Genomic DNA, 23,353 nt, shown 5'->3' with positions numbered 1-23,353 from the left:
GTGCCACATAGTCCAAATACAAACCTAACAGAATGCCTTTTGCCTTATCAAGTATCGGTAATAAATAAAATAAATGATGCATGTGTATCATTTCAGGGCACCTGTACACATTATACATGCTGGCACCCTAAAATGCGTCATTGGAACTAATCTAGTCCCTGATTTAGTCCCTAGTATGGATTCATCTGCAAAAACCCTTGATCCTGCATTTCCCACAATGCAACTAGATGACATCTTATTCTTACACCCCACCTGCCCACATTTATACTCAGTGCATACTGTTGTATATTTTTAGGGGATCTAAATTTCTTGGCAACATCTTAACGTACTGAATGACTCTTCTTCTCACTTGCATCACTAATTATGAGACTAATTATCATCCGGTAAGTCCATTGACTGTCTTATGGTATCAGCTTACTAAGGCAATTAATGCTCCTTTCAATGCTTGGTAGAATATTTTGAAATCCTGATGCAATATATTTGATATGAGAGAAACCAACAGAACACCAAACCCACCAGTCATTTAAAAACTGCAAACATATGATAATGCCATATTAATAAATGAATGAATGAATTAATGAAGATAATAAGCTGTTTTTGCATGCTCTTTTGCTCTCCTCCATATATTGAAAGGAAATGGCCTACAAAACACCTCACAAGCCTGACTCTTTATTATCGCCATATGGCAGCAACCTCATGGCAAATCCCTGCCACAGGGGCATCTTTAAGTTCTTTATTTCATTATTCCAGTGACAAAGCTTGTCACTCACAAGCAAAAGTAATGGGCTTTGTAGTCTCTGCTTTCCTGGAAAACAACCCTGACAACCAAGAAAAAGTGTTCAGCCAAAGTCACTTAACTCAAATCCATTCTGTTCATCGAAAGCAATGCAGCCCAGTGTTGACAGATGGCTTTAAACATGTTGGCATCTAAAGTTCCTCAGCAGCTTAGGCATGTGCCAGTCGTTTAGACCAGTGTCAAGTTATCACTGACTCCTAAGTGATGGACTCCTAAGTCCATGGATGGAAGCCCCTCGCTATGGTCTTTCATATGTGTCAAAAGGTAAAGCACTGACCACCCTATCGTGAGGAATTCTTGTACTATACAGAACTTTCGCCAACTACTAGTACATGCAGTACCGTTAGGTATTGGTAGATTGCACTTTCATAGATTTTTTTTCATTGTGGTCATTTCCAAGAACAATGCATTGTTGTAAAAGCAAAGCTACAATGTGCAGCAGAGTATACAAGGGAATACTTGTGAAAATATGGTGCCCTCTTCCTTCAAAGCAGGCTGGGACAACAATGTAATAATTCTTAAACCTTTGACTTGCAAACCGACGACCGAAAACATATTTGTCTGAATACAGGCAGACCACCCCAAAAAGGGTGGGGTGTTTAACAGATATGAACAAATTTAATAAAAAAAAGTACATATGCTCTTGAAGTGAACTGGTTAATGCTGGGGATTCAACTCAGTGTGAAAATCTGCCTAATATTTGATTGTGTCAACAACATACTGTGATAAAGAGTACTTCCCACACCCCTTTTGTTGGCTTCTTTGTTCGGTGCGCAAAGAACTCCTAAATATAGCTTCAGATAGGAGGAGTGAGGTCAGAGGAAATCTCTAGTGAAGTCTTTAGGCTCATTAAGGATGGGATTGATCTCTGCAACACCTACTGTAGCTGCCACAGCTTTGGTTGAGCCAGCTGGCAAAGGAGAAACATGCAGGCTGCAGGATAAAACACTCCCAATGCCCCCAACCCAATTCTACTGTGAACTATCAGAGGGTGAGCAACGACAACTATTTGTGCAACAGGCTTTATTTGCCATGTATTTATTTGAGACGTGGAAACAACACGATTGTATGTCAGTATCAACAGAAACCAAAGGGGTGATAAGGACCAGGTTGAGTCTTGTCATGTTTTAATTAATTGGGTTAAATAGAGGACAGTCCCTTTGCTTCTCTGGACATGTACTTTACTTTTGCTTTATTGGCTTCTTGGTCATTCTGGCATAAATATGAAAAATGTAGCATAAGACATTGTATTATTATTATTATTATTATTATTATTATTATTATTATTATTAAGTGTAAGTACTTGTGCACTATTTCCAGTACAGTCTAATATAATTAAACAAAATGTCTTAAAAATGGGTAATAATAGGGTTGGAAACTAATACAACATTGCTTTTTTCCACCCACAAAAGAATGTAATGTAATAAAATCTACTTTTTACAAGTGATTTACTCTTGTTCTTATTAATTATCAATTAATTCATCATTAATGCCAGCTCTTCCAAAAGCAATGCTGTGCATTAAGATTTAAGTGCCTACTCAAATGATTGTTTTTTGAATGCACGTCTTTACAGTGTGCAGCCATTCAAGTTAGAAGCCCATCTCTGTGTCGTTTCTCCCTTACATTGTCTATAATGAAGGGATTAGTGAAAACTCTCGGTACGAGCCATTATCTTTCAGACAATAGATTTTTTGAAAGAAAGTTTTGTCGAGGCTTCATTAGCAATGGCCTCCCTCTGTGGTCTGAATGCAGGACACATTTGGAGCAATTACTTGACCAGAAAACAACTGTCAGTCATTCTTAAAGGGGAAGCATTCCAATTAATAAACCTCCTAAACCCTTTGGTTTTACTACCATTCCCCCACAAGCTTTGTTGTCTCGTGTGGTTAAGGAGAGTTTTGTCAGGAGAGAAAGACATTACATTTGCTTGCTGCACAGGACTCCGACAGCTCCTTTGCTCACTTGTGTGCAGGGGATTTCAAGGACTTAACTGGGAGTAACAAGTGCCTACAGCAAATATTGTTAGTGTCATTCGCCTACTTATGGACTACAGAGACAACATGTGCTTAGCATAGCCTTCGGTAGGAACCTGAAGGAAGGTAAGATTACTTTATGTAGTTCCTTACTGTGCATTCAGTCAACTATGGCATTTACTTATGTACGATATGGGTTTCAATAATGCTCTTTTGTATTCAAGTAAGAGATGAAAATATTGTCCTAGAGCAGTTTGCTGTTTGGTGCCTCTCAAGAAGTTTAGACGTTTGCAGATTTTAAACCAAATAAAATAGCATGCCTGTGTAAAATGGTTTGGTTTAAATGGTAAAAGTTTAAAATTAAAAGTAAAACACTTTTTAATACTACTAACTAAACATATTTGCTGATCCAAAATGAGCAACGATTCTTCACTGATATACTTCTGAATTCTTCATACTTTTATTTTTTCTCTTTATCTGGGTTTTTCTGCAGAAAAATGGCACATGTGTATTAAACAACACACAGCTTTTTTTTCATTATTATCCATCAGAATGGAAATCACAGCATAACTTGAAGTGAAGGTTAACTTTCTGTTGTAAAAAAAGGGGTTTTCACACTCACAATTAAAAGTAACTTATCTTAATAATCAAAACAAGGGAAGCTGCTTTCTAATGGATATCATATTGACATGTCTAATTTCCACTACAACTCTTGCTTCTAAAAACAGTCTATAAAGAACATTTGCAAAGCCATTAAATTACTTATTAAATGTAAGAGCACTGCTTACTGTATTTGTTATGTCTATTTCTTCACTCTCATTCCTTTGCAGACAAAGATGTGAGTTTGCTCTACTTTTCTGTAAACAATACGTTCAGCCTCACTGAAGCGGTCCTTGAAGGATACGGCCCTCACGCATCTCAAGCCATTGCATGTGAAGCAGAACAACACATCTGCCTTATCTGACTGGGTAGCATTTTCCTTCATTTTGCAAACAAGAGATAAAGTGTCTCCAAAGGCTCGGATGCATTTGTCAATGGATACTCTGGGAATAGTGGACGATAGTTGCCTGGATAACTATGACATGGCAAAAGGTGCTGGGTCAAGCGGCGGAGGCAGGGTCCATAGTATTGATGTCATACTGGGATTCACTAAAGACCAGGACCCTTTACTCCATTCCGTAGATGATGACAGCCAAAAAACAAACGTAGAACACCCACAGCACCCTGAGAAGCAGGTCCCCTCGGACCCCTATGGGCACCTTCCAGACTTGGGTGACAGCTCGCAACAATCTTCCTACCATGGTGAGTCTTTCAAGAAAAGGCACGATTTTCAGTCACAAAACCTCTGATACATGTCTTCAGGATGATAATGAGTTCATGGGATTTTGTCTTTAACTATGCAACAAGTGGAATTAGAGCTGTACTAAGTCTGTCAGTCTTGTATGTCCGGTTTAAAACGCAATACTCCCACACAGTTTTCCCCAGTGCATTTGACCAATGCCTTGCCATAAATAAGTTCAAGGTCAACTTTTAGCAACCCTTCCCATGTTGAGGAGCACAGTACTACATTTAAGTGCATTTATATTGTGCACTTCTTTCTAAACACAAAACTCATCCCTGTCTTTTCTCAAAAATGCAATTTTATGCATCTGAAATCTCACATTTGTAGAACAACAACAGAGAGACAAAGGCCAACCAAAGAAAGATGGAATAATAACCGACAGCAAATCGTTCATAATGTTAGCTTTGTTCATGAGTGACTACTTAAATTACCATGCAGACTCTGGGTATTATGATTAAATCTATATGAAGCTTTAAGTAAAATAATTAAAGCATTTTTTTATTCAGGCTGCACCTTTACTGTGTATCAAATAAATGTCTTTGTCTTACACTGAATAACGGTTACATTCCATTCAGGTGTTTCGGTGCCAGGTCCCTGGTATTGTGCATGCAGGCTTAATGGCACATCTAAATGGAGGAGAGCCAAAATTAATGTAATTAGTTACTGTAACCTGTGCTCTTCTCGCTATGTCTATTGTGAAAAAGGTCCATTCAGCTTGGCTTGTTTGATGTTGAGAAAATTCAAAATAGTGTTTGGTGAATTAGAACATTCACACAGCAGTGCTTTGTAAGTATGGACTTAGTGATGGGTCTGGGGTTGGAAATAAGAGGTTAAGAAGGCAGTAAAATTAGCCTGTTGCCAGCCATTACTATGTACTGCAAATCAGGTGAACTTAATACAGAATGCAGCTCGATAGAAAGTTCAGCTTTTGTTCACTTTGTTTAAAAACTACTTCTATGCTAAAAATCCTATTAAATCCTGTAACAGACATGACATGAAATGTTAGGAACCTACCCACCTGCTGTATACTTCAGTTAACTAATCCAATGCTATTAGTTATGGACATAATCAAGATGTTTTGGTATTCTAAAAATGAACTAAAAATGTGGCCTGCTGTTACTTGGTCAACATAAAAGATTTCATATGTGTCCTGTGGACACCTGCAAATTGCAGATTTTTAATAACCAAGAGACACAACAATTCTCTGTATATGTAGAGTGTAAGAAAGCTTGAGTGAACATAGCCTGCCACCGTTTAGTTGTTTCAAGATTTTGCAAGACATTTATGTGAGCCCTGAGGGATTTCTTTTTAAAGATCTGCTACATTTGGACTTCAGTTAAGATATTAAGCTAACTTTTACCACTTTACCTATCACTGCATGACATGACTGATATGGCAGACTACACACCTCTATGAGGGTGCTTTATGCCAGTAACTTGTACAGATATAATTGTATGCCAAAGCCACAGAGTGACTCCTATGCCAAAACAGTGAATTCTGGTCAATCATTAAGCTTTCCTTGTGAAACAAAAAGGTATCAAGAGGTTCATGTTTAATCTAGACTTCACCATATTATGAACAATGATAGCACAGTTTAGATGGGATGGTTGCACAGTATTGTGCAAGTTCACACTAGTTCACATTGGTAGTTCACCATTTTGAATTCATTTCGCAGTCCCAAAAATGAACTGGTTCACATTAATTTCTTGTTTTTAATGTGCTGCAAAGGCTGCAGATCTCCTATAATGCAGTGTAGTACAAGCCTGTCCACTTGTTGCTGGGAAATGAAGGTAACCATTCCTTTATAAAATGCAAAGTTTATATATTGCAGCTGTTGGCTCATGGTCTTACCCTTTATTAATGATTTCTTGTTATTATCGTACACTCACAGATATTTCCAAAGACAATGAGACATTCATTCTGCAAATTTTTTTGCTTTGGAATCTGTACTGATTTGTTCATAAAATTCCTTCAAATCTTCATAGCTGAGTCTAGTTGTATTAGCCATGCTGGGTGCCATAAAACAAAGTGCGTGAGTGTTGCTAACTCTCGCGGGAGTTAACAGGGCTCATGTTCACGTTTGCTAATTGCAAACATATACATTCAGTTCACCGTTTCTTTTTGCATGTTCATGCACGACATTGAACACTGTGTTCAAAGTGTTCCCTCCTTCAGCAAAAATAAAGGACTGGTAGGAACCTTTTATGTATGCTTTAAATCAACCATGCTTTAATTTCATATTCTACCTTAAACACAAAGCTTTTCCTGCTTGGCATCATTACATCATTAAACCAATGATCTCTTGACCATATTGCCTTAAACGATTTAGTATGATTAACAAGCTTTGGTGCATCATACACATGGCTCACTTGCTCTACTGTACATCCATGTAATCTGGACTATGACTGTTAACTCGTCTTGAGCAGAGGCCAACTAAAGACCCTTGTTATTACAGGAGGTGGGGACTTGCAGGTTTAAATGGTAGCATCTGTTACTATGGGATTACTGCAAGGGAAGAATTCAGTGAAAGACGTGATGTCATTCGGACTTGCCAAACCCCTGGTGTTTAAATGCCCTCAACTCTGTGTAGGGCAGCAGTCATTAAGCTGTTTTATCATGAGGAGAAAAATTAAGATTTCACTTTTTGATCAAATGTTCAATCAATCAGTAACATCCTTTTGTCTTAAAGGTGGACAAAAAACAACAAATACTTATTAGGTCAAATATAATGATTTGTTATTTATTTCAAATAAATAAATAAAAAGGTAGTAAGGAAAGTTTAATTACAAGATAGAGACAGAAGAAAAATAAGGTATTTTTCTAGGTTCTATTGTTGTGAGGGGCTCCAGAGTGAAATAAATAAGAGACCCAATTTTTCGTGAATCGCTGCTCTGAGACATACTATACCTACTATCTTAAACCTTTGAGATGAAAAAGATTCACTGATATGTCATGTTCATGCTCTTGATTTTGAAGCTGTAGGTGGGACAAAACTGTGCACAAAAATGTGCTTTGCTTTTGCAGTTTTAAATGTACTGTGGTCCAACCTCTCCAAGATCCTCAATTGCTCTAAGCTCCACCTTCCTCTGTCCTTATGTCCTAGCCTTTACTCAGCTAAGTAAGATTTGTCAAGATGGTCACATTGCCAAAATTTAATAACTGCTTACCGCCTTGATACCAGTTGCACACCAGTTGGCTGTTAGATTCATTCTGATAGATGTTAATGGATATACGTTTTCTTCAATCTTACACATCTTATTATGTATCCTGTCCTTCATTTTAGAATCTGACCTTTCCTCAGGTGACAAGTGTGATGAAGAAATGAGCAACCTACACAAGGAACTGGATGTTGCTGAGGGATCTCCAGAGACCATGAAAGAGGAAGAGCACTCTAAAAAGAAACACAGAAGAAACCGGACTACCTTCACTACCTATCAGCTTCATGAGCTAGAGCGAGCCTTTGAGAAGTCTCACTACCCGGATGTCTACAGCCGTGAGGAGTTGGCAATGAAGGTTAACTTGCCTGAGGTTCGCGTTCAGGTAAGGAGTATGTCATATCCTTATGGCGTAACATTGGTAACACAGCCTGTGTACTGAAAAGAGAACTGCAGCTTCAATTTATTACTAATCATTTTATACTTTTGCCATAGGCCAAATTCGGTGTGAAAAGCTGAGCAATTTTTACTTTAAGATGCACAACTAATTCATTTTTTCATCATCAAATGTTCTCATTCCCTTTGTACCCACCAGCAAATACAATTAAAGTTAAACTGAGAACAACTCTCATAAAATCACTGTTCCAATCTACAAATGTCTTTTTATTTCAGCAATGTATTAAGGCTGAAATTTTATTTAAATGAAAACGCCAAAATAAATGTAAAAGTTTACGACTTCTGCACCACCCACTGGTATCATCAATGCTATTGTCTCTCAGTGCCTTGCTGTACCATCTCATCTTCATATCTCATTGTTCAGGTGTGGTTCCAGAACAGAAGAGCCAAGTGGAGACGTCAAGAAAAGATGGACACTAGCACGATGAAGCTCCATGATTCTCCCATGCTATCCTTCAATCGTCCCCCGATGACTCCTAGCGTGGGGCCAGTGGCCAACCCAATGCCCCTTGATCCCTGGCTGACCTCGCCCATCTCCAGTGCCACGCCCATGCATACCATCCCAGGGTTCATGGGTTCACCGCAGGGCCTGCAGCCTACCTATCCAAGCCACAGCTTCCTCAACACCCCACCTGGCATGGTACAAGGCATGCAGCCGATGGGTCCTCCTCCCTACCAGTGCCCACCGAGCTTTAACGATAAATACCCAATGGAGGACGACAGGAGTTCCAGCATCGCAGCACTCAGGATGAAGGCCAAAGAGCACATTCAGTCAATGGATAAAACCTGGCAGCACATGTGATCTGATGAGGCACTGTGGACAGATTTCTGAACTGCTCCCGTGAATGTTTACAAACTGCTTTTCCACTGTCTGTTTCATGTACCATTGGAGAAGGTACATGACACCAAAGGAGTCATAAGCAACTCTGACAATGAACTTCTTGTGATTTTTTAAAAAATTCATTTTAAAAATGTAATTAATTTTCAACTAACCTTTTGTAGCCTCACATATCTGGGGGTGGGGGGGTGGGGGGGGCATTTACATTGGTTTAGCTCAAAGGGGTTGGGAATAGAAAATCTTCAACATGAATGTTTCACAACTAATTTTGAGTATTTTTGACAGACCTGACAAACTGCAGTAGTATATGCAAAGCTAAGTAGAGCCATGTGGTCAGTAGCAGCAATGTTTTTGTATTTGAACATCTTACTTGATGAGAAATTTCAACAATTTGTACAAGTTTGCTGTCTTAATTAAGGGCTCTCTGTTTTTGTGCAAATGCGATATTTTCATTTAAAAAAAGAAAAAAGTAATACTGACCCTAACTCTGTCCACATGTACCTGTGTGTAAGATTTTCCTGTTCCCTTTAAGTGAAAATATCTTCATGACAATTAATGAACACTGTGTTGTGCTTTGAGGGCATTTGCTGGTATCCAGATCCTCAGAACTAGACAGTTTTAGCATAAATTTGGTTTGTTCACTGAGTTTTTCTCCTTGTATGTCTGTTTGTTTGGGTTGTCTCTTTCTATTGTAAATCTATGATTTTTTCTGACAAATGCCATCCAGCATTTTCTTGAATATTTGCAGTTGCTTTAAAAGTGGCTACAAATGAGCATTTTAAAACTTCTCACACTTAGATTCAAGCTTGATTAGGTTTATAGGCGATATGTGTGTTTTCATTTAAAACATTCAGCTGGCCTTTTGGAGAGCAATGAGTCATGATGGGGGATGTTATCGGAAGTCACAGAGCGTAATCTGGCTCAGAGGCTAATTTAAACAGACAAGCATACCTCTTAACACCTAATTACTGCTTTTAAAGCGATTAACCCCGGATTCTCAGCCATAGACAGAATGCCCTCAGATGCCACAGAAAAACCCTTTTCAAGACCTGATTAACTTCTCCCTCCCCTTAAACTTAACCATTTATATCATTTCTGATTTATAGTTTTGGCACAACATTCCAATGTTGTTTTTTTTATTCTGCATCTTAATTTTCATCCTTATTGTTAAAGGATGCACCTCATTCCATTGGTGACAAAATATTCACTTAAGTCAGGTAGATTTAGAGTGAGAAAGTTAATGGATGCTGGCAGCCTCTCTTACCTCTTGGATGTAGCACAGGTTGACGTGGCTGTGGAGTCACAACTAGAAGGAAATGACGTTGCACTGACGTTCGTAAGAGATATAAGGTCATGGTGACATTGTTTGTGTGTTTTATACAGTGTGTATTTGGTGCGTGTGCTGGGCTAGCAAAGTAAACTGTCTTTCTAGATCTTGAAAGGAAAAAAAAACATTTAATTTATTGGAATCAAGGGAACAGGAACAATGTATTTTACCTATGATTTCACTATCTTTCAAAAATAAAGTTATCAATGTGTTATAAATATCTGCCTAAAGATGACAGTACTGAGGCAGTGCTTTGAGGAAACTTTTGTGGCAGTGGAAGGCCTCTGTGGACACCATAATGAAGTGTAAGATAAACATTATCTGTATATCATGGCCTTTAGAAATGGCAGCATTAATACTGTCAGTTTTAAAAGTTTTTCTGTTTATTTTGTTACAAGTCCTGATGACAACAGTGGACTAAAAAGCCAAAGAAATAAAAAAGAACACGTCTTATTGCTAGAAGACACATTTATAAATGTGTGAGGATACATTAATTTCTAGTCCTGTCAAGTTTTTAGAATGTGACTTTGATTTTCCATGTGCAAAACACACAATAAAGTTACAGTAGCAGCACTGTAGAGGCACAGTGATTGTGGATCTTGTTTTTCTCTCTACACATGCATTAGTGAGCTACCAACATGACTTAGTGCCGTTAATGAGCGCTGGTGTACAATAGGCCATGTAAGCTGTGACAGACGAGCTGGCCTGATGGAGGCCTGTTGTGTTCTTCCAGGCCTGTGGACCTTTGCCAGGCCGTTAGGCAGATGAAGCTCCACTCCATCAGACCCAACCAGGGGTGTCAGGCGGCCCCGCCTGCTAGGCTGCAGAGGGCTCAAAGGGCTCAAGCTCTAATTGCCCTCCAGTAGCCTGTGTGACTTAGCTGCTCCAATTTATTTTTGGATGGAGGTTTGTACAGACGTCTATTTTGCATCTGAGTACTTTGTAACAATGTATTAATAGGCAGACAACCTAAACTCAATACCCACCATCTTTTGTGACACAGTGAACTGCTTTTTTATGTTGACATCAATCAGATGCTTCTGTCAAGTGTTTCACAGCTTCTATCTACAGTAAACTAGATTTGGAGGTTGGGGTTGGAAACTGCAAGACACTGAAACAGCAGTTTTATGAAAGGTGTTGAAGCTTCAGTATATTACAAAATGCACAACGCAATGCTGTGTAAAGATTCTCTAAGGAGAAGAGGTGAAAATGAAAAACTCTCCCTGTGTGCGGGGTTACATTTATTATATGTGATTTGATAACACTGCATCAGGGAGAAAAACTGCTGGGAAAATAGTACTATTATAATGCACATGCTGTCACAAAGTCTTAAATGAGGTAGTGCTTTACAGGGTCTCTGATGAAGACTCTGGGCAGCATTGCATCAGCAAAAGACTGATGATGAGTTGAGTTACATTTAAAATAGGATTAAAAAACTGCCTCAGCTTTGATCATGTTTAATGGACTGCTACTGCTCAAACCTTTATGGAAGTGATTAGCCAGTGGATAGGGAAATTTACTCCCTACCTATACATATAAAATCTTTAAGACTCATCAATAAGATTACTAGTCTTTTAGCCTCAAATATTGCAGAAAAGAGCATAAGACTCCTGGTTTGGTTGACTCTTAGGAACATAACAAAAATGATGTGTATTATTTTTTAACAAATACTACGTAGGGTTCTTCTACCTCTGCACTATAAAAATAACTGCCCATAATAGGAAATAACACCTAGTAAAGTTTTTTCTTCAACTACCCTGCTATAACCCCTACCCTTAAGTTTTACAGGGAGAGCAATTGCTAAATATTCATACCATTTATATGCCTCACAAGTTCAACATAATAAATCAGTGGAAAGGATGTAAATGAAAAGGTTTTGACTGTCCTGTATTTAGTGATAAGCCCCATTCACACACCTATGTCAAAAATACTTAATGCAGCAACACCCAGAATTTGCTAGACGCACTCAGAACTAGTAATTAATTACACACATTATTATGTTATTTTGCTTGGCCATGCGTGACCCTCAGTGAGGCCCAGGCTCTAGTTAACAGGCTGACTAGCGGGACGCGGTCCATGATGGAAATAATAAGGGAAAGGAGCGGAATTAATTGGGTTTGATTAAGAACACTTTTCAAAGGGACACCATTTTCCCCTCTTGACATAATTGGGGATCACTCAGAGGGTGGGGGGGATTTGATGGCTGGCGCCAGTTGCACGTCTTCGACCCAGCATTCACTTTGAGAAAAAGGACATGTCACTCACACAGCACTCGCTCCCTTGCATTACACACATGTGCATAGTATGCACCGGCACACATGTTAATGGCTTAATTTTGCATTCATTGCATTGACCAACTCTCAAAGTGGACTAATGTGCTCTCTCCTCTTGGTTCTGGTCACCAGCCAAGCTGCAGAGTTCTGAATGAGTTGAAGTCAGTCTCAGTTCATTTGCTCAGATTATCAAACAACATATCTCTTTTTGTTTTAGGGCCAGAGAGTAGAACTTCAGATTTGTCCTCATTTAACTTCAAGAAATTACTGCTCATCCATTGATTCATTGCCAAAGACAAGTTAGTAATGGAGTCTATCTGCATAACTATGGAAATTATAGTTGGCTAGTTGATTGCTATCTAGTTTGAGTTTCTTTAAAAAGGGGTTTACAACTTAATTTAACTCACTTGTTGAATTTATATTAAGGCTTAAATTTTTGTATCAAAAAGTCTGATTTGTTCTGTGATGTAATTTTGGTGCAGTACAGCTCAAAGGTTGTCTTAGAAGACTTACCTGCATTTGAGTGTGGGTCCGAGTGGTCTGGTGGATGTCCTTGTCTTGCAAGGTGTTGGGCCTTGAGGCTTTATCTCTAGTCTCCCCCTGTATACAAAATTTAAGCGTCAGCATCAACATCTAATTCATTTTACCGAAAGCATGAAGATCAACCAGGAGACTTCTCTCTGACATTAAACCCAGTGTGACTCACAGGACTGGATAGCAACAGAGACATCTTGTTGAGCAAATTGACAGCTCTGTCCTCAGTAGATGCGATCTGACCCACTGTTTGAAGCTGTCCAGCTGCGTCAGGTCCTGTGAATACAGGACATAAAACATTAATTGTTTGCTGTGGGGTGATGTATGGATAGTTTATCTGATAATAGTGTATCTTAACTTGTGCAGTGGTCCTGGGTCCCTCCCCATTTAAATGTAGAAGCTTCTCTGTGGAGAGTGTGAGCATGAATCACTCTGCCAGTTGCCCTCTTTGATTCATGTCAGTAGCTTTGACTGTCATTCTTTGAGACTTTAGGTTTCTATCACGTGCTTTTTGACAGCCATTTCTGATTCACATTGGCGAGGAAATGTAAACTATGAAAATACAGACTTGAAGTAACGGTATAGTGTTTATTAACTATTATATATAATCTTAACAAAAAAACAAAAAAAAAACAAAACTCAAGACAGAATAACAAGATTTAACAAGAGTATTCAGACATTTCTCCTTAAAGCATTGCAGCTGTGTGATAGCAATCAGACATTTGACATTAAAAGCAATATTACAACTTAATAAGGACATGCAGCTATTTTTTATTTGATGTCGCAGAGCAGGGCAACCCCACGCAAGATCCAGTGGTCTGGCGACTGGATGGTAGGCAACACCACCGCTGTTATGTAATTTAGGTCTGTGCGCCTTGGTTTCTTGTAGATGGGGCAGACATAAAGCTTTGGATCCACGGGGCGAGCGGAGTTGACGGCAAACATGTGGATGACAGGCAAGGGTATGAACAGCACTTTGGGTGAGGATTCGATGAGATGGGTGTTTTTCCTGTCCCAGCCGGCGCCATCCAGGTACAGACCATAAACATAAACTCCCTCCTGTGGAGGAATGGCAACCAGTGACAGACTAAACTTCAATTGTTCACTTGACAATCAAAATGAGAACACAACACTGTTGTACATAGTGAAATGTCAGACCAAGTTTATCATGAATGTGAGTGTAAGCTGAATTCCAGACTGATGTATTGTTATTATTAGTTGGTGTATTGTGTAGTTGGTGTGTTATTTTTAACTCACTGCAGGCGAGGCTGTGATCTCCTCCTTTGCCTGCTTCAGCACTTTGTTGTGCAGGGTGACTGTGTCCAGAGCCCAGCCTTTGTTTGCCCTTGTTACTTCTTGCCTCATAGCTGTTAGGAACCCTGCAAACATTCCCCAGGAGAGATGTTACTGGCATAAATCTGATATCAAACTGATGGTGACTGGAGGTCTTCATTGTAACATATTCCACCGCAACAAACTCAACATTTCTAAATCAATCGGAAATTTTCTTTTGGGATTCATTAATTTTCCTTTAAGCTCAAAATTAGGCTCAAAAGCCTTGGCTGTATTCTATTTAGTGGTGTAAGTATAATTTTGCCATACTCTACAAAATCTCTTACTCACCCTGTGGGTTGAAGAAGCCTGTCATCCAAAAGGTTTTGGGTCTTCCTTCAAACACCCAACTGTGGAACTGTTTGTTTCTCTCAAGAAGCTCTGTGAACCAAAAGCCCAGAGTCGATGACTCCCAGGAGATTTTCCTCCACAGGTTTGGCACACGGGCATCAAAAATATTGTCCAGGGCATCACGGAGGTTCTAGGAGTCAAGAATGTACAAATGAGCACTTTAAACCCGAAAGAAAATCTTATTTTTGCTAGATAAAAATAATCATTTTATTTTCAGGAATAAAAAGATTTTTCAACTTAAAATTCAAAATGAAACATCTCAGTTTACATTCAGTTGTAAAGAAATGTTGGAATTGAGCTAAAAACATTCACTGAAGTTAGTATTTTAAGAAACAAAGAGTAAAGCACTGGTGTTTTGGAGTGAGTAAATGGGATGAATCAGTAATCTGACCTCGCTCATTATGATAGTACCATCAATGGCCAGCTTCAGGTCAGTCAGACTGGTGCGCACCACACTGATGATCCTTTGCATTCGATCCACCTCCTGACGTAGGAAGATGTTCATTGGGTTCAGAGCTCCAATCTTCGACAGCCTGGCTTTGACCTTAACCCGTTAACATTGCAGAGTTTAGATTTCAGCTGATGCAAGAATTGGTGACTAAGAGCCAAATGATCAAGCAAACTGACCTCATGTGGCACATAACCAGGGGGCAGTTTCTCCAACATATCCTCTGCCATGTTGTAAACAATGGACTCACGAGTAACTCCTGACCCCCCTCCACTTTCTTTGGGCTGGATATTTGTGATTGTTTCCAGCACTTCAGCAGATGTGTTGGTCTGATACCTGGTCAATATTGAATCAAAGCATGAATGCTATGACAGCACTAATCTCACACATTATAAGCACAGTATCATTAACAGTTTTGGGATGATGTTTCCTTACGTGATATCAGCATTAGGATGAAGCCCCAGCACTTGGGGTGAATCCACAGTGGGCAAGCTCTGTATGCTTTGCATGTACTCCTCTACTGTCTTGCACACGGGAATTTTGTAATCCGTGTAGAAGCAAAATGATGGGTCAAACATCTTCTTACTGAACCACACCTGCCATGAAAAACACAAATTCTGTATTCTAACAAACAAAATAAAGTTGCTGAGGCGATGTAGAGTATGAACGATCGCAAAAATGGGATTATTACTCGAGCAAAACACTTAAGTAGCCTTTTGTCATAGTCATCTGTAACCCTTCCTCCATATTGCACCTCAGCTAGCATGTATCGCACAGTTACCCATGACACATCCTGTGGGGTAAAAGACAAAATGATAAGTGAGAGAAGACGACAAAGAAATCTTTAAAGTTATACCACTGTTGCTGAATCATCACCTTTCTGGGGCCGCAATCATCCAAGTGTTTCTCAACAAATTCAACACTTGCAGTGAAATCGGCAGAGTTGAACTCATACGGTATATTCCAACCCAATGGTCCAAATTTGCGTCGTTCCTAAAAAAGGAAGCAATTAAACACACGATTACAAATAAAATCAAGCCAATAAAGACCAATTAATACTTTAGAAAAATGCAATCAGTGATTTACTGCTGTGAACAATTGAGCATTCTTTAAAAACACTGATGACTCAATCACAATAGGCTCTCAGTCGGATTTCAGTGACTCTGGAATGGACAGTACCTGCACAGCAGTGTGGAGAAAGGCCACACTGTACAGCATGGGCTTCCACACGGTCAAGTTGCTGACGTCCAACTGGTTCTGTGAAATTCCTGCAAATGTTCGTTTCAAACCAGCACGCACTCCCTGGGGTGGATCATTGGTAAACTTGATAGATGACTGCAGATAAAGAGGTGACAAACAACTGCTCTCATTTTGTACATGTTCTGTATAAACAATAAGTTCACCACAGTATTTGTAGAGGCTCAGTCAGGAAATAAAGACTGTAATACATGATGCCATAAATTCACAACACCTTACATAACAGCTACATGAAGTGTCACCTGTAGGAGTGTGATGGAGAATTGATTGTGTGGTTCTGTGGTGATCCACACCCTGAAAGTATCATGCATGGTGTCTGCAGCTGAGATCATTTCTAGCAACTCATCCATAAACTCCAGGCCTAGGTGGCAATTTTGCAGAAGAACCCAGCCTCCCTATACATACAGGTCACAGATAAGGTGACACGGTCAGTCATCACTTTAAAAAGTGCCCATCCATACATTAAACTACTTTATTAACTTAGAATACACACCTGTGCCATTGATGTCTGAACAAGCTTCCTCGCATGCACCTCTTGCCCTTGTCCCATGGATATAGCTCTGCATTCTGCAAGACACAACAATGAGATCATAACATATGGCATCTGTACGAATCTTCAAGGTTAAGATGAGAAGCTTAAGTTTTAATAGCGCCGTCAAACTCACCAAGTTGAAGTTTCTTAGCAAGTGCTTCAATTTGGTCGGTGGGATCTGAGCCCATTGAAAGGAAGCAAATTAGAGGGGTGCGAGGGTCACTCTCCTCCCATGTGCTGTGAAGGTTCAAGATGACCGGCTCAGCAAATCTCATGCCCATGGATTCTCCAACATACTTTCTGGCCTGAGACAGGGTACGGTCAGGGCACCAAGACCTGTGAAAGAATTAGCTTGTAAGAATACTGTTTTCATAAACATAGTGTGTATTTGAAAACATACTGCTAGCAGCATATACTGTAAGCAACATGACTGGCAGCGGGATCCAACCTTATTAGCAAAAGTTTATGGAAGACATCGAGAGAGTCGTATCCATCTGGGATGACAGCATCCTCTGGGGCATCGAGATTGAGCCACGCTTTCCAGGGTTTCCCATTTTGAGCCACCTTCAACATATATTATACATATATTGTACTTACAGGGTTCACTGTACCTATTAATTGGAATTACAAGTCTTACTATTTTATGTATTTTGTTTGTTTTTTGGTTCAACCTTTTGTAGACATGACCTGTCATTCATATCTGAAGAAAGGCCTGTACCCAAAACAGCACATGGTGGTATACTAATAAAGTTTCTTGGCAGCATTATTCAGTGCGCAGACTCTATGTTTTCATTGTACACGTTCAAAATGCGTCAATAGCGACAATTAAGGTCACATATGGCATGGAACTTAAGCTCACCTGTGTTATGATGTTAGTGAACTGTAGCAATTTGCTGAGTTCCACCAGGTTTAGCCACACCATATCCAGGATCCAACTGAATGGTTTTGAGGGGCAGGTTTTCAGGTCAAGAGCTGCACCACCTGTTTGTATATTCAAAGATGTTATCATTTTATATGATACCATAAAGAGGTGCATTAAAATTTTACAGCACTGAAGATGATCTTACCTTTAATAAGAATCTGAAATTTGTTATGCTCTATTTTCTTTTTCTGTAAATCAATCTTGAGGGCCAGCAAGAGTGTGAAGATGAACTTGTGGTTTTCATACAGGCCCCTCACTGTGTATCTGAACACCTCATACGTCAAATATTCAATGATGTTTGAAATTCGCTTCTGAGTTTTAGAGGACTTCTCAGACCTGCAAAAGCATATTCATGATAAGAACAGAGACAGAAACAGAATGCAAAAGGTGTCTCAATATGATAAAATGACAAAGTAAAGGTGAAGATTGCTATGACACAAAGTTGTTGGTTGTTAGACTAAGCCATGGCTGGCTTAATTTATTTAAATTTCTAACACAGTGTGGAATATAAGGCCCATAGTACAACAGCTGTTACAGTCACGTTTCATTCCTCAAAACAAACGTCAAGATTGCTCAAACACACGTCTTAAACCAGATTTGATGAAACCATACCTTGCCAGTGACTGGTCAAAGACTTTGAGGAACTGACCCAGCGAGGTTTGGTACATGACATTGACCATGCTCATCTCTGTGATGAGGAAGTAAAGGGTGCTGCCTCGGGAGGCAACAGGACGATATTCTGCTTGAGCTTCATTGATCATCAACTCTGCGTCTGCGGCAATAGTAAGCTTTGCACTAACTTCAGCAGCAGTTTGCTTAGTTGTACTAAGAATGCCGATCATGGAGTCATCATCCACCAAGGAGCCTTTAATCACACAAACAGAGACAGGTTTTGATTTTTAGAAACATACAAATACATTACAGGCATGGCATTAACCTACTCCAGTTACTGCTGTACCTTTTGTGCTGCTGAGTTTGTACAGTAAGTTGTCTTCCAACTCCTGCATCTTTCTCTTATTGGCAGTTACATCCTCAATTAGCCTCAATCTTTCTGCCTCGAGTTCCTATTAAAATAATGGAAATAATTCTCACAGTTTATCATTGCAGGTAAAATTCACATGGTCCAAGTCAAGATCAATATTGCATGCTCAATACTGTAATAACAAGGTGATATAAGAGAAAATATTGATTCAGCCTGTATAACACAACAGACTTGTTTGGAGGCTGCCTTGTGATGCCTCTAAAACACTCAGTTTTCTCCAATTAGTATTGTATTATTTACAGCTAAAAATATATCCATGTGAGGAAAACTTCTTTTGTTCAACCTGGAAAAAAATAGACACTTACATGTTTCTCTTTAAGGATGACGCGACCGAGGAGCTGGTTCTCCAAGCCCTTCATGTTTACAGTGAAATCGATGATGGATGTCTTGGCACTGACTTCGGGGGTGTATGCTGGATTAGGCAGTTTGGTGGTTATATAGAGCTGGAAGCCATCCATCACATTTACCTCTTTGTCTCCCACTTTAACCTACACAAGACAAATCCAAGAATTCAAGAGAGGACACATTTTACAGTTGCATTGTTGATTTGAAGTGGCTATTACGTCTGATTACCTTGAAACTGGTCCCAGATTTAATGAAGTTTTTCTCAAGAACATTGTCAAGGGCAGGGTCCAGCTCCTCACATACATCTTCAATGAGCAGTGGACGTCCCAAGGACAGACAGTCTTCCAAATGAGTGCGAAAGAACTTGTGGTTGAGCGATGTCACCTGAAAGAGGGACTGAAGATTATTCCATACCAAACAATGAAATGGAATGAAAATTGCACAACTCCATTGCATTTTATTGAGTACTTGAAGTCCGTTGGTCTGTTCTTTTTCTTTAATCCAAGCCTTTCCCTGAGTCTGGGGATCAATGAGGAGGGGGTATCTTGTTGCTTTTGTGACGATGATTCCATTTTGCACGGACAAGTCATCTCCTGGGAGTCCTTGAAGGTTCCACTCACTTATCTTAAACATAAACGCGAGTGTGAATGCGTTTCATCACATGAACGGATTTTTGTGTGGCTAATAGTGAGGTACAATTAAAATCATTTTTTTCTTACAGTGGGAGGGTCCACCAGAGCAGAAATGAGGTTGAGGTTTTCTGTAAAAGGGATTTTATGTCTCCTGAGCTCTGCCTCCCAGATGTCCTTCAACAACATATCGCGGAAATTCTGATTGAATGGCCCACAGTAAGACAAGAAGCCAGTCAGCTGGAGCACGTCACCCACAAGTCTGCCAAGAACAGAAGCAGATGACCTCATTTAAACACTTCCAATACAATAAATTGCAAATCTCCCCTGAAAAAGCCAATCCCAATTATAACAATAATAAACATCCCCTAAATTTTGTTTGTCCCTTGCAAATGTTATTTTTCAACGGTAAATTCAGTTCTCTTTGTAACGTACCTGTTGATCTGCGATTTGAATTCTTTGCTTTGCTCTGTCCAGCGAACTTTCTCTCCACTAAGTCCATCAATAAGTGCAGATGCAGCCTGCATTTTATTCTTACACATCTCAGCATCATTGAACAAATCCTGAAAAATATGATATTTGAAGTTCCACAATTTCAATTTCCATCTTAAAGTAAATGACATTATGAATGTTGAACCACACCTGTTTCTCTTTCTTAGCAGCATTCGCTTTGGCCTCGACTTTGTCATACTCTGCTTGCTTGCTGGCCAGTTGAGCCTCAGCCTTTTCTAGCTCATTATTAGCCACACTGAGTCGTCTTTCCTGAACGGCCAGGTTAGCCTAGACACAGACAAATGACACTGAAGTTCACAAAACTACAGGGGACACAGTAGACAGTGAAATGGATATGAACACCCTAAAATAGCCTTAAAATACAACATTTTGAACCCAGTATTAAAGTACAACTGTCAACTATGCCAGATGCACGTTGCAAAATACAATAGCTGCCATGATGAAGGCAAACTTTACCTTGAGCGGCAGCACTTCCTTGTTGATGCTATAGAATGTGGCCATTGCCCGGGTCCATGCAAGCAGACCAGCTACATTGCCACACACTTTCTTGGCATTTGCCATTGTGTAATCCTCCATGTCAAAGTATGGCTGCAGCAGTTCTACTGCTTCCTCATTTATTTTGTCATTTGGGAACTGCTGGAGGGAGGTCAAAAAACCCGTGCCACTAATAAGCTAAAGGGTAGACAGAACATTTGACAAAAGGGAGCCATTAGCAACTTCACAATGTTGATTAACACTACTGACACTGGAACTTACAAACAGACAACAGCCATACCTCTCCATATGGGCTCTTAGAAAGTGCTCATAATATGCTGGCTGTGAGTACTTGGAACAATAATTCCAACAACTGAAATTGAAGAAAAATGATTTCAGTTACCTTCAGTGCTTCTCCCCATGATGGCTTAAGACAATGCCGTTCTGGATCAATAGAGACACGGTCCACCTTCTTTTGGAATAAAAGCAGACAGCAGTCCATAATCCTCATTATCAAATGTGGAGGCTTGGCCAATTTTCTGACAGTGGCAATGTCTGCAGGCTTGATAGTCTGTAAAACATTTAAGAATATCATGTAATGCACTTTAAACAGCATGGTGTAACTATACAAGTGAGTTCAAATCATACAAAGCTCACATCTAGTGCAGCTTCAGCCTCTTCTAAAGCTGGCCTGGCTGCCTCCAGCTTCTTCTCTGCGATAGCCTTCTCTGTCTCAATTCCCTCCACAATTTTCGCAGCTTTATCTTTCACAACCTGGACCTCATTCTTTATGATGTTAGCAGCTTCAGCGCTGACTGTCACCTCCGCCACCACCTATATGAATGGAATAAGGGCTTCTGATCTGAGAAAAGTTACACTAACTCTCCATCCATCATCTATACATACTTGTGCACGCCTGGGAAGGACTGGGGCCTGTATTATTCACCTTTTCAGCTTTGAGAGACGCGATTTCCAGCTCTTTTTCTTTGACCTCAAGATCTTTGGATAATTGAGCAACAGATGTACTAGCCTCCTTCAGTTTGGCCAACCCTGAAAATGAGTAACACCTTTTAAAATCCTTTCCCTTGCTAAGGTGTCCACACATATCATCTTTGGTAGCACATCAAAGCCGTGCTGCTGAACTTCCTTACCAACATTCATGCGCTCTGCTAGTGTGTTGATATAGTTGTACTTTTCGGTGTAGAGTGTTTTGTAGCCATTGATAAATGAGAGGTAGGATTTAGGGGTGACATGAGTCCTTCTACGGAACCTGAAAGTTCATGTAAAATATGTTTCTGGTCAACAGTTTGAGAATATCAGGATATAAAGAACTGTAATTTAAGAGTGTGAACACAGATGACTTTTTGTTATACCTTTCGAAGTAGCTTTCACAGATAGTGGATACTTTGTCGTGATATATACCCATGGTGGTCACAACAGAGGCCTTCACATCAGCAGAGCAAACCACAGGAAACTCTGACAAGAAATAGTTGGACACAGCCACCAGAGCCTCGCTGGGCCAAGGTGTGAACCAGTCCATTGTGCAGCCAGAAATTAACCCTGGAAATTTCAGAGATCTGGAACGAAACTTCTGCCCCACCTGTCAAGGAGACACACAATGTAATTCTAATGAGAATATTCATTGATGCAGGGGTGCATGGACAATATAATAGTGTATTTAGACCAAATGCGAAACAATTTTTTTTGTGCAGTGCAATTACAGACAAAAGTCAATGCAAAGGTGATGTGAAAGAGGCAAATAATGCGACACAAATATGCAAAATTTGCATAATTCCCATATTTGTGCAAGTTGAATATATTAAACTGAGTAAAATTTGCACATTGTGGGCCTTTGTCAAGTGTTCTTTGGGGAGGACAGGGCGAAGTGGAGGGACAGAGGTGCGGTACACAGACAGACAGCTGCTGCAATGTGGAGCTCTGGAGGAGGATGCTGAAGGCAGAACTGCAGCTTCTGGAGGAATAAATGCTCGAAGTCAGACTGGATTCTGCTGTGATCCGGAGGCGTTTACCAGCGGTAGGAGAGCTCAGACTCTATTTTTAAACCTTTGGGATTAAATATGGACTCATCTTCACTCTGACTTTACAACCCGTCTGCAGCAGCGATGTGCCAGCCTCCACTGTCAGGAGTTTGTAATTAACCTTTCTGAATAACTCATTGAAGGGGAAATGTACTGTTCTTCATGAGCATACAGAGAGGGGAAAAGAGGGACTGAAGGGAAACAGAGAAAAAGGTCTCAGGTGAGTGCTGACTTCAGAGGCTGAACTGAACACACACGCACATACTGGGTCAGTGCCTGCCAGTGCTTGTGGCCAACAACCACAAATGATTCTGCAAAATTTGCTTCGCATTTGGTCTGAACACACTGTAACAGTTTAAACCTGTCATGCATGAAAGAGAACAAATACAGGCCATTAAAGAATGAAAATACAGTAGGTGACCACGTACACACACACATAAAGATGCAGAGAAATACAAAGGAAACAAAGTATCCGAGTACTATTGGGTCATCACTTTTGGTTAATGAATATACAAAGTTTTAACTTACTGGCGAGAAACAAAGAACCACATGCAGATTCTTTCTGGCCCGGGATATGAAGTAGTCATAAAGATTGTCAAAAGTTGGTGGAACACGAGGAAACTCCTTCTTCATCACAGAGATCAAGTTCTGGGAGATCTCTTGCATCTCATCTTTGGCAAAAAGGTTGGAGACCTGCACACAGTCAATTCACATCAGTAAAAGCTTTTGTCTGTCCTCTTTGTTTCTATAATATAGGAATGATACACTGCTTCAG

General features: G+C 39.9%; 2 protein-coding genes across 2 annotated transcripts in view; one reads left to right on the top strand and one right to left on the bottom strand.

Annotated features, from left to right (window-relative positions):
* The first annotated feature begins 2,677 nt into the window (after positions 1–2,677).
* rx2 (retinal homeobox gene 2) lies at positions 2,678–8,735 on the top strand. The gene is made up of 4 exons (XM_070974402.1): positions 2,678–2,895; positions 3,600–4,071; positions 7,413–7,651; positions 8,087–8,735. The coding sequence occupies exons 2-4, from the start codon at positions 3,792–3,794 to the stop codon at positions 8,522–8,524; spliced, it is 957 nt and encodes a 318-aa protein (XP_070830503.1). The 5' UTR covers positions 2,678–2,895; positions 3,600–3,791; the 3' UTR covers positions 8,525–8,735.
* Positions 8,736–13,465: 4,730 nt separating this feature from the next.
* LOC139338666 (dynein axonemal heavy chain 8-like) overlaps positions 13,466–23,353 on the bottom strand; it is a 30,190-nt gene continuing 20,302 nt past the window's right edge. Inside the window, exons 63-92 of the mRNA XM_070973887.1 lie at positions 23,107–23,271; positions 21,913–22,139; positions 21,691–21,809; positions 21,486–21,589; positions 21,197–21,373; positions 20,943–21,110; positions 20,522–20,737; positions 20,195–20,332; positions 19,988–20,115; positions 19,643–19,814; positions 19,392–19,547; positions 19,152–19,307; positions 18,884–19,066; positions 18,495–18,600; positions 18,149–18,401; positions 17,682–17,872; positions 17,474–17,595; positions 17,063–17,178; positions 16,748–16,950; positions 16,576–16,649; positions 16,325–16,477; positions 16,005–16,160; positions 15,702–15,818; positions 15,517–15,618; positions 15,261–15,421; positions 15,005–15,161; positions 14,769–14,921; positions 14,318–14,507; positions 13,952–14,073; positions 13,466–13,753 (exon numbers count right to left, since the gene is read on the bottom strand). Of these exons, the coding sequence (XP_070829988.1) occupies positions 13,466–13,753; positions 13,952–14,073; positions 14,318–14,507; positions 14,769–14,921; positions 15,005–15,161; positions 15,261–15,421; positions 15,517–15,618; positions 15,702–15,818; positions 16,005–16,160; positions 16,325–16,477; positions 16,576–16,649; positions 16,748–16,950; positions 17,063–17,178; positions 17,474–17,595; positions 17,682–17,872; positions 18,149–18,401; positions 18,495–18,600; positions 18,884–19,066; positions 19,152–19,307; positions 19,392–19,547; positions 19,643–19,814; positions 19,988–20,115; positions 20,195–20,332; positions 20,522–20,737; positions 20,943–21,110; positions 21,197–21,373; positions 21,486–21,589; positions 21,691–21,809; positions 21,913–22,139; positions 23,107–23,271 (4,773 nt within the window). The remainder of the gene's footprint in view (positions 13,754–13,951; positions 14,074–14,317; positions 14,508–14,768; positions 14,922–15,004; positions 15,162–15,260; positions 15,422–15,516; positions 15,619–15,701; positions 15,819–16,004; positions 16,161–16,324; positions 16,478–16,575; positions 16,650–16,747; positions 16,951–17,062; positions 17,179–17,473; positions 17,596–17,681; positions 17,873–18,148; positions 18,402–18,494; positions 18,601–18,883; positions 19,067–19,151; positions 19,308–19,391; positions 19,548–19,642; positions 19,815–19,987; positions 20,116–20,194; positions 20,333–20,521; positions 20,738–20,942; positions 21,111–21,196; positions 21,374–21,485; positions 21,590–21,690; positions 21,810–21,912; positions 22,140–23,106; positions 23,272–23,353) is intronic.

This window comes from Chaetodon trifascialis, chromosome 11, assembly GCF_039877785.1.
Source record: "Chaetodon trifascialis isolate fChaTrf1 chromosome 11, fChaTrf1.hap1, whole genome shotgun sequence".
Classification (NCBI taxonomy): Eukaryota; Metazoa; Chordata; class Actinopteri; order Chaetodontiformes; family Chaetodontidae; genus Chaetodon; species Chaetodon trifascialis.
This window is presented reverse-complemented; position numbering and strand designations above follow the sequence as displayed.

Bases quoted from the DNA above. Each gene is read 5' to 3' on its own strand.
- rx2 (XM_070974402.1), top strand. From the start codon at position 3,792: ATGCATTTGTCAATGGATACTCTGGGAATAGTGGACGATAGTTGCCTG. The intron at 4,072-7,412 runs GTGAGTCTTTCA...ACCTTTCCTCAG, and splicing joins GCAACAATCTTCCTACCATG to GTGACAAGTGTGATGAAGAA. The intron at 7,652-8,086 runs GTAAGGAGTATG...CTCATTGTTCAG, and splicing joins TGCCTGAGGTTCGCGTTCAG to GTGTGGTTCCAGAACAGAAG.